The 12,796-nt window shown below is 44.3% G+C and overlaps 1 protein-coding gene across 2 annotated transcripts in view; it reads left to right on the top strand.

The window, feature by feature from the left end:
• TAF3 (TATA-box binding protein associated factor 3) overlaps window positions 1-12,195 on the top strand; it is a 144,928-nt gene extending 132,733 nt beyond the window's left edge. For both annotated transcript variants that reach the window (XM_044428284.1, XM_044428276.1), the window contains exons 5-7: window positions 3,214-3,472; window positions 8,509-8,615; window positions 10,040-12,195. In XM_044428284.1, the coding sequence (XP_044284219.1) occupies window positions 3,214-3,472; window positions 8,509-8,615; window positions 10,040-10,154 (481 nt within the window). In that variant the 3' untranslated portion in view covers window positions 10,155-12,195. The remainder of the gene's footprint in view (window positions 1-3,213; window positions 3,473-8,508; window positions 8,616-10,039) is intronic.
• The last annotated feature ends 601 nt before the right edge of the window (window positions 12,196-12,796 follow it).

Here is a 12,796-nt window from a genome sequence, read left to right as displayed (position 1 = left end):
TAGATAGATAGATAGATAGATAGATAGATAGATAGATAGATAGATAGCCAGCCTTCTCTTCCATGAATATCTTCCATAACAACACAGCTGAGTTTAACCTATGGAAGCAGCTTTGCTGTGGAATAACCTGCCCAGGAAGGGTGTAACCTGCCCTTTCTTCAAACCTTTCAGGGATATTTTAGATAAATGGGGTGTCAGCAACCATGGACCCACGTTCCATTAAGAAGCTCCTCCTCAGTGTCTTCTGCATCTGGTTGGTCCCTGTAAGAATCTGTTTGCTGGACTTAGGGGGATCCCACCCTGGTCCAGCAAGGTGGTTCTGAGCAGTCTAAGTCAAACTGGAAGAGAAGAAACGGCTAGTGCAAATATGAAGTCATGGCTGGTCCTGTGTCCCAGGATGGCTACTGTTGCAAACCAAGTCCATTCCTGGTTCTCCCTTGAGTCAGAACTCAGACTTCTTGGAAATAATGCATCCCATGGAATGTTAATTAACTGGCTATTTATACTTTGCACTGAGCTTATTACTTCTTTGAGAATACTTGTCCCTAGAGAAATATAATGAATGATTAAGTTAAATCTGAGTACATTGATTAACAAAATCTTGAGGACATTGATAAATGAGCATCTATCAAGTTAAGGGGTAGGGTAAATACACTTAAAATGAATTGTCTCTGTTTTACATGGTATTCCTTTATTTATACCTGGCAGGTATTTCCTGAAGAGTAAGGTTTTGTTTTGTAAATTTTTAGGTGGTTCCACTCCACCTCCACCACAAATATCCTTGAAAAGGATTTGACTTTTGATTCAAAATGGAGGATTGGCCTTCCTGACTTTTCCTTGTACCACAAGGCCTATTTGTTGGCGTCGAATTGATGTTGATCTTTTTCATTTAGATTGGATTCCTCTCCCTGGTCAGCTTTAGAATCTGCATTTCTGCACCAGCTTCCCAAGTCGCATTGCACTATCAGCACAATGTGACTTGGGAAGCCGGTCCAGAATTGATGATATCAGTATCATTATTGATAGTGTTTCTTCCAGCTGTAGCTGCTGTTTATCTGTGGCATATATTTTCTTGTCAGCTGCAGTTTCGTGTATTTTCACATGTGAAATAAACTTTATGGGGGAACCCAGATCTGAAGACCGTTCAGAAAAAGTTTGCTCAGTGATAACTTTTTGCCTTTTTCTATCTTGTGTGTTAAACATAAATGGTCAGCTATGACTTCACAACAGTATGTGCAATTGAAACATTTGTGAGACTCCAGGTTTGGTCCTACAGCTTCAGTTCTACCCATGTGACTGGACATATTGACTAAGGCTGAACAACTGTGTTGGCCTGCAACTCACATGCATAAGTATCGATTATCAGTGAATAAATTTACATGGGGTATTGTCTGAGAGTGGAATAATAAACTGCGGCACCCCATCTTGGCCAATTGGTAGAGCGCTTCAGTATTCTCCATTTTGCAGGGGTTACACTTGACTACACTTAAAGGTAAAGGTTTCCCCTTGACATTAAATCCAGTCATGCCTGACTCTAGGGGGCGGTGCTCATCTCCGTTTCCTGGCCGAGGGAGCCAGCGTTTGTCCGCAGACAGTCTCCGTGGCCATGTGGCCGGCATGACTAAACACCGAAGTGCACGGAACGCTGTTACCTGCCCACCAAAGTGATACCTTTTTATCTACTTGCATTTGCATGCTTTCGAACTGCAAGGTTGGCAGGAGACGGGACAGAGCCAGGGGAACTCACCCCATTGTTCAGATTCAAACCGGCGACCTTTCGATCAGCCAGCACAGCGGTTTAAACCACTGCGCCACCTGCGGTCCCTTACACTTAGACCACACTTAACTCAGCGAAACTTGATGTATCGAATATACTGGGTGCTACACTGTCTTTTTTGATAAGGACCTAATTAAATACGCCAGTTGTTAGAGTTGTAATGTTGCTAACGCTTCTCTTATTCATATGTTTTGGCAATGCCCAGTGGCAGCTTCCTTTTGGGAGGGGGTAATGATTTGGATAATACTTGTTACGGGAATTTCTTTAATATGTAAGGATACACATGGTCTTTTGAATTACCTACACATCTCTTGAAAATGTAACGCAAGGTCAGCACACATGGATTTTTCATGCTCTTTTTGACAGCTAAAAGACTAATATTACAACATTGGAAAGATAAATGGCCACAATGGGTGGAGGATTTAATGAAACTTCCCGTTTCCGAACGGGTGGTCTTAAGGTGTAATCTGTTGTTGCTTTGTGCCATTGAGTCATCTGCCATTAAGTTATAGCAACCCTATCAATGAAAGCCCTCCAAAACGGTCCTATTCTTGCTATAACCTACAAATGAATAAATATGTGGATATTAGGGCTCCTTTTGTAGACATTTGTGCATAATTATCTAAATGGTGGTATGTTCTATTACATACTAAAGCGTAGGGATGTATAACAGATATGTAATTTGTGCTGTGGATCATTTAAAAACTTATCCAAAAATATAGTGGCTTAGTCTATTTTAATCTTTTTTCCTTTCTCTAATGGTGTGTTTTGTTTCATCTTTGTGTTGCACAATGAAATACGAATTCCTTCTTCTCCATGCCTTTCCCTGTACCCCATTATTATTCACTTGCTGTAATAAACTGTAATGCAAACACGTACACACAGGCAGTTTCCCTCACCGTTCCAAAAAGGTGGCTTCCCTTCCTCCTCGTAGGCACTGCCTTTTGGTTGGGGGATTTTAGTGCTGGTGTCGTATTTGCATACGCCTTCACTTTGTATCTGACGTCCGGTCTTGCTTTCAAGGTTTTACTACTTTTCCGAAACCTGTGAGGCGCAGTGGGGTGGAGGAAGGGTTCGTTTTGATGTGCAGCTCCACGTTTGCCTCACTTGTCCAACAAAATGTGCCGTGGAAACCAGGGGACTGTGATATTTCATGCTTCTGTTGTGTTCATTAGGAACATTCTGGGAGGTGCTGATGTGTTCGAGACTGGGGGAGGCGGCACTGAATTCATGTGCAGTTGAAGAAAACGTTTAGAATAAACCCCAAGCTGACCCCTCTGCATTAACAGTAGCCCTCGTCAGCCCGAGCATTTGGTGTCCACAACTTTTGTTCCTTTATCATTTTCAAAATCTGCATGTATGTGTTGTCAAGTTCTCGGGACGTGATTCTGGTGCAGGGGTATATGAGCCTTTCTTGTTGCTTTTTGTCTCGACAGTGTCATCAGCAAGGTGGTGTCCACCCCAGAGGCTAAGCCATCGGCGCTCCAAGCTCGACCCAAGACGCCACCCCCTCCAGCAATTCCTGCACCGGCCCCCATCCATGTCACCCCTCCTCCTCCTCCAGTAGTCCCCCCTCTGCCCCCGGCCACCATATCCCCAGCTCTTATTCCACCACTGTCTCCAGCCGTGTCTGCTGTGGGGGGCACCAAACCGCCGGTTCGGAGTGTGGTGACAGAGACTGTCAGCAATTATGTGGTACGTAGAGTAATCTGTTTCAGCGTGAGTGTCCTTTAATCCCAGTTCTCTACCCGTCCGTCTGTCTTCACGAATGAAGCCTTGGGCATTTCATAGGCTTCTCGGCCTGAAATGCTTTCTGTCACAGATTGCTTGGCTTTTGCATTTAAGCCAATAGACTACATGGACTCTAGCATACCTAATGTAGAAGCCGGCATATCTGATTTATTTTCTGCAGTTGTGTGATGTTAACTATTTTTCTGCTATACCAAGATTTCCATCTGTTCTTTTTATTCATAATACAAACAAATCTTCCTTCTCAGCCTCATTTTCCAGTTAAAGATCTTAGAATATTTACTGCCTGCTGAGAATTTGAGGTACATTGAAAGTGCATTCTTCGTGGTCAACAAAAAAAAGGTGCAGCAAAAATATGTTTCCGTTAGTTGCGAGTGAAATGAGGTGTTTTCCAAGATCCAGCAAGTAAAGCTAATGTTTCTGATGCTTATGGAACTCAAGGCTGATCAAGTACTTTTTGTTCTTTTGGCTGATGACCAGATTTCAGCCTCATTGCAATAATTTACTGCTAAGAGGTGGCATTCCCCATGGCAGATCAATGAAATGTTTCAGATAATCTCAAGACACAAGGCTAGACAAGTTCAGACAGAAACAAGGCCTGTGTTGGTTGCGGCGTATTGGCAGCTGTAGGCCTTGTTTCTGTAAACCTGCATAGGATCGGGCATGTTTCATCTCTTAAGCTTCATATGTATACTTTTCTTTTGATACTCCCCATCAGAAAAATGTCAGAAATTAAAGTTTTCCACAAGACACTTGGCCTTGAAATAGATTGGTAAATATCCATAGAGTTGCCACATGCGCTGGCTCTCATCCAACTTAAGAATTAGCAATAAATATGAACATCCATATAAATTTTTACCCCAGATACAAGATGGGGTAAAAATGGTATTTCATAGAAACATAGAAACAGAACAAGTCAGAAGGGGTCTCCTGGGCCATCTAGTCTGACCCCCGGCTCTAGCCGGCTCCGCTCACAACATGCTCACAACATGCCTACCATGTGCAGCTCTTATTCGTGGCCTACCATTTCAGTAAATAATGCTTTGATGCTTATCAACTATCAGATCTGGTTTGCACAACACAACAAGCCGCCGTGGGTTACCATGACAGGGTCCACGTGACACAACAACCTATTGTGGATGACAAGACTTAGTGGATTGTTGTGTCGTGCAAATGTGAACCGCTTCATGCAGGATGCCTTGAGGCAAAAAAGCCACCCTGACAACCCCGAGGTTTTGTTGCATCCCTGATGGGTTGCCTGTCTTCTGAGCCGGAGTGGCAATCCCAGCGTGGGCGCGGGGAGCCCTCCAGCGACTCGCTCAGCAAGAGCCACAGGGGCCCCATTACCGGCACTGCTAAGCTTGCCCAGACACCCGCTGGTGCAGCCACCCCACAAGTCTCTCAGCATGGAGCCGAGCGCATCTGGCACCTGGCCAGCTGGCTGTCCCCTCCCATGATCCCAAGCAGTTTTAGCTGGCTTTGGATTTTTTGCCCCTTTATCTTTTATTGCGCTTTTGGAAATCAGTCCCTGGATTTTATGATCCCGGTTTTGACAGGAAATTTCAGTCCCTTCGTCAGCCATCAGCAGTTAGGAAACGCATTTTGCACTAGACTGTTCTAAGGGTGAACTTACTTGTCCACTTGGTCTTGAGGTGCCAGATGCTCAAAAACCATGATGAGCATGTGCATCCAAAGCTTGAGAGGGGGAATTTAAGCTTCGCTCCTTCCGGCTTTCATGCTGAAATCTCTGCCCCATCTGCAGGTGCTCATGGTAGGCACGTCAAGAGTGTAGCTGGACTAGATGGCCCAGGAGGCCCCTTCTGACTTGCTCTGTTTCTGTGCAGGGGATGCTTGGGAAAAAAAAAGGAGTCCCCAATTTTTGTGCTGGTATTTAGCCATTCGCCGTCGGGGGCAGAGGGGAAATTTCGCATGACGTTTAATTTTTGCTTCAGTCCCCACTCCTAAATTACTGTGGCTTGGAGTGAGAGTACACAGACATAAGTCAGTTGTACATGCATGCATAGGGAGATAAACAGGGTGTGAGGCAGATGACATGTGAACCAGCCCTGCCTGTATGTGTGTGTCATTTTTAAAAGGAATGGTGTATTGATAGATTGATCGATCGATCGATCTGATACAGACAATTATCTTATACACAGACATCTTTATGACAAGCGCCAGTTTGCATGTACAAAACAACATACAGCTATAGAAGTATGAAATGCCCCTGCCAGCCGTGAACCTTGGAGTAGTTTAAATCTTGTGGTACCTCATTTGTCAGTATGTCTGTGTGCACCGGATTTCTGAGACTGCTTGAGACAACAGGTCTCGTTACAGTAGTCAAACACAGTCAGGCTCTCCCACTGAGCACCACCATGGCTTTGTTCATGTAGGAATCTTCCTGGCAATGGCGCTGGTGTTTCTGTAGTAACAACTTCACAATAGATTCACAGCCCTAAGCATTCCTGCATTTTTTGGAGAACTGTCCAGAGAGCGTTCAGCTATTGGGCAGTATAAAGATGAAATAAATACATAAGAAACAGAGAGGGGCATGGACTGAGAGCCTTGATGGAATGCACAGCCGGCCTTCACTCTTCACATGAAAAGACAATTTCCAAGTGAAAGAGACTCCTGGAAACACAGCTTTGACATATTAGAAATAAAAGTATAGGTCTGATCCTTACAGCTGCCGAGATAAAGCCGTATCCGGAGAAAGTGATTCACTTTCTCTTGAAATTAATGGGACAACTGTTAGTTATGACTATCTTTTCCCATTGATTTCAGTGGGACCTACATGTAACTAACTTGTTCTTGATTCAGGCAATGGTTTATAAAAACAGCAGCACAAATGGATAAACAGTCCATAAAACTAAGTCTAAATATACTTTGTTTTTCAGCTTTTACAAGTTCCATTAATTTTGAGTTCTCACACAACCTCTGTACACCAAGTTTTTATTGTTTATTTAAACTCTTTATCACTTTTCTGTCCAGCAGGACAACACAGACCAACGTATCATAAATTCCAATAAAATCACAACACCATGAAAATAAAAACAGAACATTCTCTCTTTAAAAGACAGACCAAGCACAATTTTAAAAGCCAGAGGCCTGTTGGAACTATTCAGTTTCTACTGCCTATCTAAAAGTTCAACCGGAATAATTTTAGCATACAACCCTAAGAGCCATCTAAACCTATCCCACAATATCTGACTCAAAGTGCAACTAATCTTACAATAAGCTAGGTAAAGAGTGATTCAGAGAAAGGAAATGGAAGGGAGTCCAGAAAAGAAAGGAAGTTCCCCCCCATTTACCAGATGAGCAGCCAAATGATTGATCTGCTTAGAACCAAACAGGAAGTTTTGAGGTAGGGATTTGGCTCCAGTTGAAATCTTCATCACAAAATCTCCATCTTAATCAGGTAGGGGTTTACTGAAGTGCACCTGACTCATAGGTCCCAGTTTTGATAAGAGGATCCTCTCAGTCTGTGAAGCCGAAAAGAAAACTTGAGAGAGAAATCGTTTTAGGTATTTGTTACACGAAGCCAAAAAAGATTCTTTGCCATATTTGTTGCTGCTGCCATTGGAGGAGGGGCATTGCACATGCTTTGTATATTGAAGGTTTGCCCCTGGAGATGCTTGATTATGTTGTGGTGCTTATATTAGTCTGATCAATAACTCTATAAACTTACCTTGTGAATGTAACCTTTTATTTAGCGTTTCTTCAGCCCTCCATTCTGCAAAACACTGTTGGTTTTGTGCAATATAGGTATCTTTTTACAATGAATAGCATAAGGTTTGGAAAGCTCCTGGTTACATCTACCTGTGTTGTAGAAATTTAGTGGCACATTGATAAGCTCCTGTGGCATGCAGTAAATGCCGTTATTGTTGTTATAATTAGCACTGTTATTAATTGTATCCTGAGCATGCATTATAATGAATGGAAGAGGCAAATTCTGCCAGTCGCTTGCTCAGTACTGTAAGCATTCTACTCATTCTCTCTCTCTCTCTTTCTCTGTCTTTTCATTTACCCTTCAGTAAATGTAGCTGTGACATAAATGTCAAAGGGAATGGAAAGTTACTGAGTAACCATTTTTATACCCTTGATCTTATCAGTTAGTTGGGTTGGAAGAGTTTGGCTAATAAGTAATAACACAGCAATACATGCACTGTATATATTAAAGGCATGCCATCCAGAGGGTCTTCTGGAGGGGGGGGGAGGGGCAGCACAGCACGAAAGCGTCAGCCCTCCTTGCAGCGTTTGACAACCGAAGCAAAGGAGCACGCGCTTTTCCTTGAGTCAGTCTGACGGCGGCGATGAAGGGAAGGTGCTCCTGTGTGAGTCAGGGAGCACCACTCCCTGCCGTACACCCAGACCATTTCTTGCGTGTGTGCAGAGCAGCAGCGGAACTCCCACTGCATTCCAGCCCGTGGATGGCTTAACTTGTTCTGTGCTGGCCTGGCCTCCGCTCTGCGATAAGCGTCATGTCCCAACTTTCTGCAGTTTAGCTGTTAAATGAGGTGTCTCCAAGCAGCCAAGCAACTAACCATTTAAAACCCAGAATTTTCTAATAATAGGAGTATCTTGGCCTTTGGACTAAGTCCGTGTGTTGAATTTCAAATTCCTGGCCAACGTGCCCATCCCTTGCCTGTTTGGGGGAATACCTCAGTATATTTGTATTCCTCCCTTGTAATCAGGTTTCTCTGATTTGCTGGTATTGGGGGGTATCTGCCCAGCTACCAGATTCCGTCTTCCTAACTAATGTGAAAGTTCATATTACTGTTTAGACAGAAACAGTTTATAGAAGGATAAGTAGGGGAGTATTTACACTGTCCCTGTGCAAACACCGTGGTGGCATGCAAGCTTTTCTCCAGAAAGACTGGGATTGCCAAGTGGCTTGGAGGACCAGTCAGGAAGCAGTCGCCACGTCACATGCTTTTCCTGGCCATGCACCTCAGCAGCTTCTCCCTGTTTCTGTGTCCCAGATCCGAGACGAATGGGGCAACAAGATCTGGATCTGCCCTGGCTGCGAGAAGCCGGATGACGGCAGCCCGATGATCGGTTGTGACGACTGCGATGACTGGTATCACTGGTAAGAGCCTGAGGCCTGCTGGGTCGCTGGTCCCGGTGCAGGACTGCTGCCCCTGTGGGGCACTGCCCCGCACTTTTGACCAGGTCGGGCTGATGGACCTGGCCATTCCTGAGACAGCTGAGGCCGTGGGCGCCCCTGTGGCCGCTCCATCCCCGTCACCCAGAGGCTTTCGGCTGTGACTTTCGACCGACGAGCATCTTCCCAGAGGCAGCCCTTGGATGCCCCTGGACTGCGCGTGCTGTCATTTCACACGCACCAATGCAGTTTGGTGCGCTGCTCTCTGAGCGCCATATTCCTGACTCCAGCACATCTTAAGAGCATCTGAGCCACTGCTGCGCAAGTGGACCTGAGCGACTTGCTGAATTAGCGGCCTTGTTTTTAATCACCCTTCATTTGTTAGGCTTTCAAGGGTCCAAGAAAACACACACACACGCCCACGATAGATACATATATAGTGTTTTTCACTGAGCTGAGTCGTTTCCCGAGGACCAGATGTTCAGCAGTGTTTGTGTGCATTTTAAGGGATGCTGCTAAGAGCCAAGCCAGTTAAAACCCAGTTAAAGTGAAAGGGAAGTGCAGCACCAGGTTTGGGGTCTAAATTGGCCTTCCCCAATTTCGTGCCTTCCAGATGTGTCTGGACTCCAACACCCAGAATTCCCAGTCAGTGGCCCTCTGGATGGGAATGTTGGTAGTTGTGGTTTGAATGCCTCTGAAGACCATCGGATTAGGGGAAGGCTGTTCTAAATAATAAAACAACAGAGGTGAACTCAAAAGGTGCTGTGAAAGAGTTTATATTATTAATTTGTTGATACACTTCAGTTTCTGATTATGCCTAACATGTTTTGAGTATAACTTCAATTGTATCAAAGGCAGCTAAAACTAATTAAGAAAATATAATTCAAAGCATTTTAACACACTCAGAATATATACACCCACACCATAACATTTAAGAACATTTCGGTAGGAACCTGAATATAAGCCATTGAATACATTTAAAAAAAAAAAATCACATCCCTAGAAGTTTTTGATACAAAGAGAAAATGTACATAACTACAATATCACAACCTTTTGAGAGCTTACATAACCCAAATGCCACTCCTATTTGGTCATACTCTGTTCTTTACATAATACTCATAAAGTGAAACCCTTAAAAAAAAAAAAGAATTGATGTCATTATCAAATATAACACATTCTCCTTTTTTTACCTGTGATCTAAACGGAGTCTCATCTGATCTCATGATTAGGTTACGGGGGGGGGGGGGGGGGGTTCCAACTGTAAGAGGGTTAAATCTGTGGTAAAAGTTTCTGTCGCTTATTCATGCAGAATAAAGCATGCAGGCCTAGTTAAAAATCGCAGCAGGTGCTTCACTTGCTGGGTCTCCTCATCCGTATTCTTCCATCTGTCTGTGTTTCCGAACGCACAGGCCATGTGTCGGGATTACGGCCGCTCCCCCAGAAGAAATGCAGTGGTTCTGCTCCAGGTGCGCCAGCAAAAAGAAGGACAAAAAGCATAAGAAGTGGAAGCACAAAGCGCACTGAAGCCCCTGCGGAGATTTGCTGGACTGTCGCTTCAGCCCCCTGCCCTGGCGCCTTTTCTGGAGAGATTCGAGCAGGCTTCTGCCGCCATCGAGTTTGGAGGATTACAGTTCTTGAGCAAACCAGGAACAAAAGTGCGTAGAGTCTGCCCTGAGCCTCTTCTCTCCTCCTCAGGCGGTGTGGACCTTGACCAAGAGCGGCCTGCCACAGACTCACCGACACAAGAACCATGAACTGAGCCACCTAGGTCTCGAGGCGGTGAACGCTCTGTTGCTCCACAGCAGCAGTGACGCTTGTAAATATTGCTTTTTCCTCACCTGCGTCTCTTTGAGAAACTGGAGAGACTCACAAACGGAAGCAGCGGTCCTTTGGGAGCTACTTGAACAATTTCTGCAGCTCTCGGCATCCTCCCGCGTAGCCAGATAATCATAAATGACATAGAGTGGAGTGAGTGGCTGGTAAATATTTTTCTGATAAGAATGTGTGAAGCTTTTCCTCCCACTCTTTTTCTCCCCCAGCCCCTTCCAATTTTTAGGACCTCACATAAATAAACATGCTTTAGCTTTTTGTGAAATAACTTCTATTTTTCTTAAGAAAAGGAAAGTTTCTATTGTGGCCATTTTTCTTATTTTGCACGTGTGTTTCTTTTGCTTGTAATATATGACCGACTTCCCTCCCACTGCCCGTGTGTCCCCAGGTCATTCACATGAATAGATTTTTATTCAAGTTGGTGTCTGCAAGGAGCCATTGGTTATTTTCAAATTTTGGGACAGGATTTTTTTTTAGTGTACAGCTGGACTAACTTCTAGAATCATATAAGATTATACGTCTTTCTGGAATGGTGGGGGAGGGAATTAGAAAATACTTACACCTTGTCTTCAGCACTGCTTTTCTCAAGCTACATTTTAAGATGTGGGTTAATTCTATCAAGTTATACCTGAACCAAAAGGTATTTACCTATGTGAAAATTGCGAGAAGGACTGATCCATACCTACCTTCATTTCTGAGTTGGGGTACAAAAGGGACCTGAGCTTAAATGCTAGGATGCATTCACAGTCATGGCAGCTGCGTCTGGCACATGTGTGCACACACCGCAGTGGCCAAGTTTCCCTTCAAAGTCCTCAGATGCAGCACTCCGAATTGAAGGGAGACTCAGTTCCTTAAATGCCTAGGCACCATTTGAAATAGTGCCATGCACGAGTTTTCTCTCTCAACTTCAGGAATTGTTTTGACTTAAGGTAAAAAAGGGTGTAAAAGAATAAAATCATACGTGTAGAAGATGGTTTAGGATGAAGACAGAACTGGTTCCTTCTTCCTCTCATGAATTTCAGGAGGGCCAGCCAGACATCCAACAAGGCCCGGCTTCCATTCCTCAGTTGGTCTGGGGTAGACCAGTTGTAATCTCTCCTTCAAAGATGGTGCTTTAACTATGTCCCTGCCATGCCGGGAAGGTGCCACACTTCCTTGAACCTGGAAACTGCAGCGCATCTTCTTCCTGAATAACATGTGCCTGCAAACATACACCTTCAGAGGCGCTGCGAGTGATTGCAAGACCGTACGTGTTCCATTAAAACATTGGCAGACGCCGTTTTCAAATAACATCAGCCAGTATTCTGTACCTAACACCCCAATGCCAGAAAATGCATTAGCTGTATAAAAACAGAGAAGTTTGCCAGATCTGAGAGTCGCAAAAAGAATGTTAAACTGGAATCGCCCCCTTGTTTTCAAATCATTGTCTGTCTGCCACCAGTCCGACTGCACCCACGCTTGTTTGAGTCAGTAGTGTGGGAACCACGCGTCTTTCATTTTTGAGCTGTAATTCTTTTGTGAATCTTTCACATAAATGCTGCATTTTGAAGACAGACACAGTATGTTCCTGAGATGTACATTATCCATGTCCCTTGTCAGAGGACAAGAAAACTTAAGTTGTCATAAGATCTGTAAACATTGCTGGATAAACATTCTAGTCCATTTCTTGGAGTGGGAAGTAACTCTTGTATACATGTGCATCCTATATTCCGCATTACATTTAAGGAAGTATAAACTTAATGGTTTGCTCTTTTATCAAAAATGGGCAGATCTCTCCCACTTTTACTGTCAAAGTGCACACAGCCATTGTTGAGCTCAATACGAGAAGTGGATGGCATTCGTGTCGGATGTCACAACATCCCTCCTGAGGAGCAAGACACAAAGTTGGAATGCACAGAAGGAAGGGGAAATTTGCAGGCAGTCCTAAGAAATTTCAGGGCAGGGGGCAGGGAGGCCAAACTCGTGTGGATACAAGGGTTGGTTTTCTTTCCCCACTAGAAGCACAAGGACTGCATCCGTAAGGCTGCACCAGAAGAAAAGGAAAAAGCAAATGCCAGGCATGCTCCAAGCCTCACTCTCCAATCCAGAAAAGATTCTCTCATTTATAAGCACCTGCTCCTGCTGCTTGCTCATAAGGCAGCTTCCCAAGTTCCCAATTAAACACAAAGATCGGGGGTGGGGGGGGATCTTTTGTAACACTGTCGGTTGGTATATTTAACGAGTGTATCCCAAACGCTAAATTGGGGACATACATACTTCATCCTGGAGACCTCTCCGCATTTCCCATTCCCTGTCTGCAAACACCTAACTGGCCTCTTCCGCTACACTGCTTCAGA

This window comes from Varanus komodoensis, unplaced genomic scaffold (assembly GCF_004798865.1).
Source record: "Varanus komodoensis strain SLA01 unplaced genomic scaffold, ASM479886v1 scaffold1, whole genome shotgun sequence".
In the NCBI taxonomy this organism is placed as follows: domain Eukaryota; kingdom Metazoa; phylum Chordata; class Lepidosauria; order Squamata; family Varanidae; genus Varanus; species Varanus komodoensis.
Note: the sequence above shows the minus strand (reverse complement) of the source record. Positions and strands in the feature narration are given on the sequence as shown.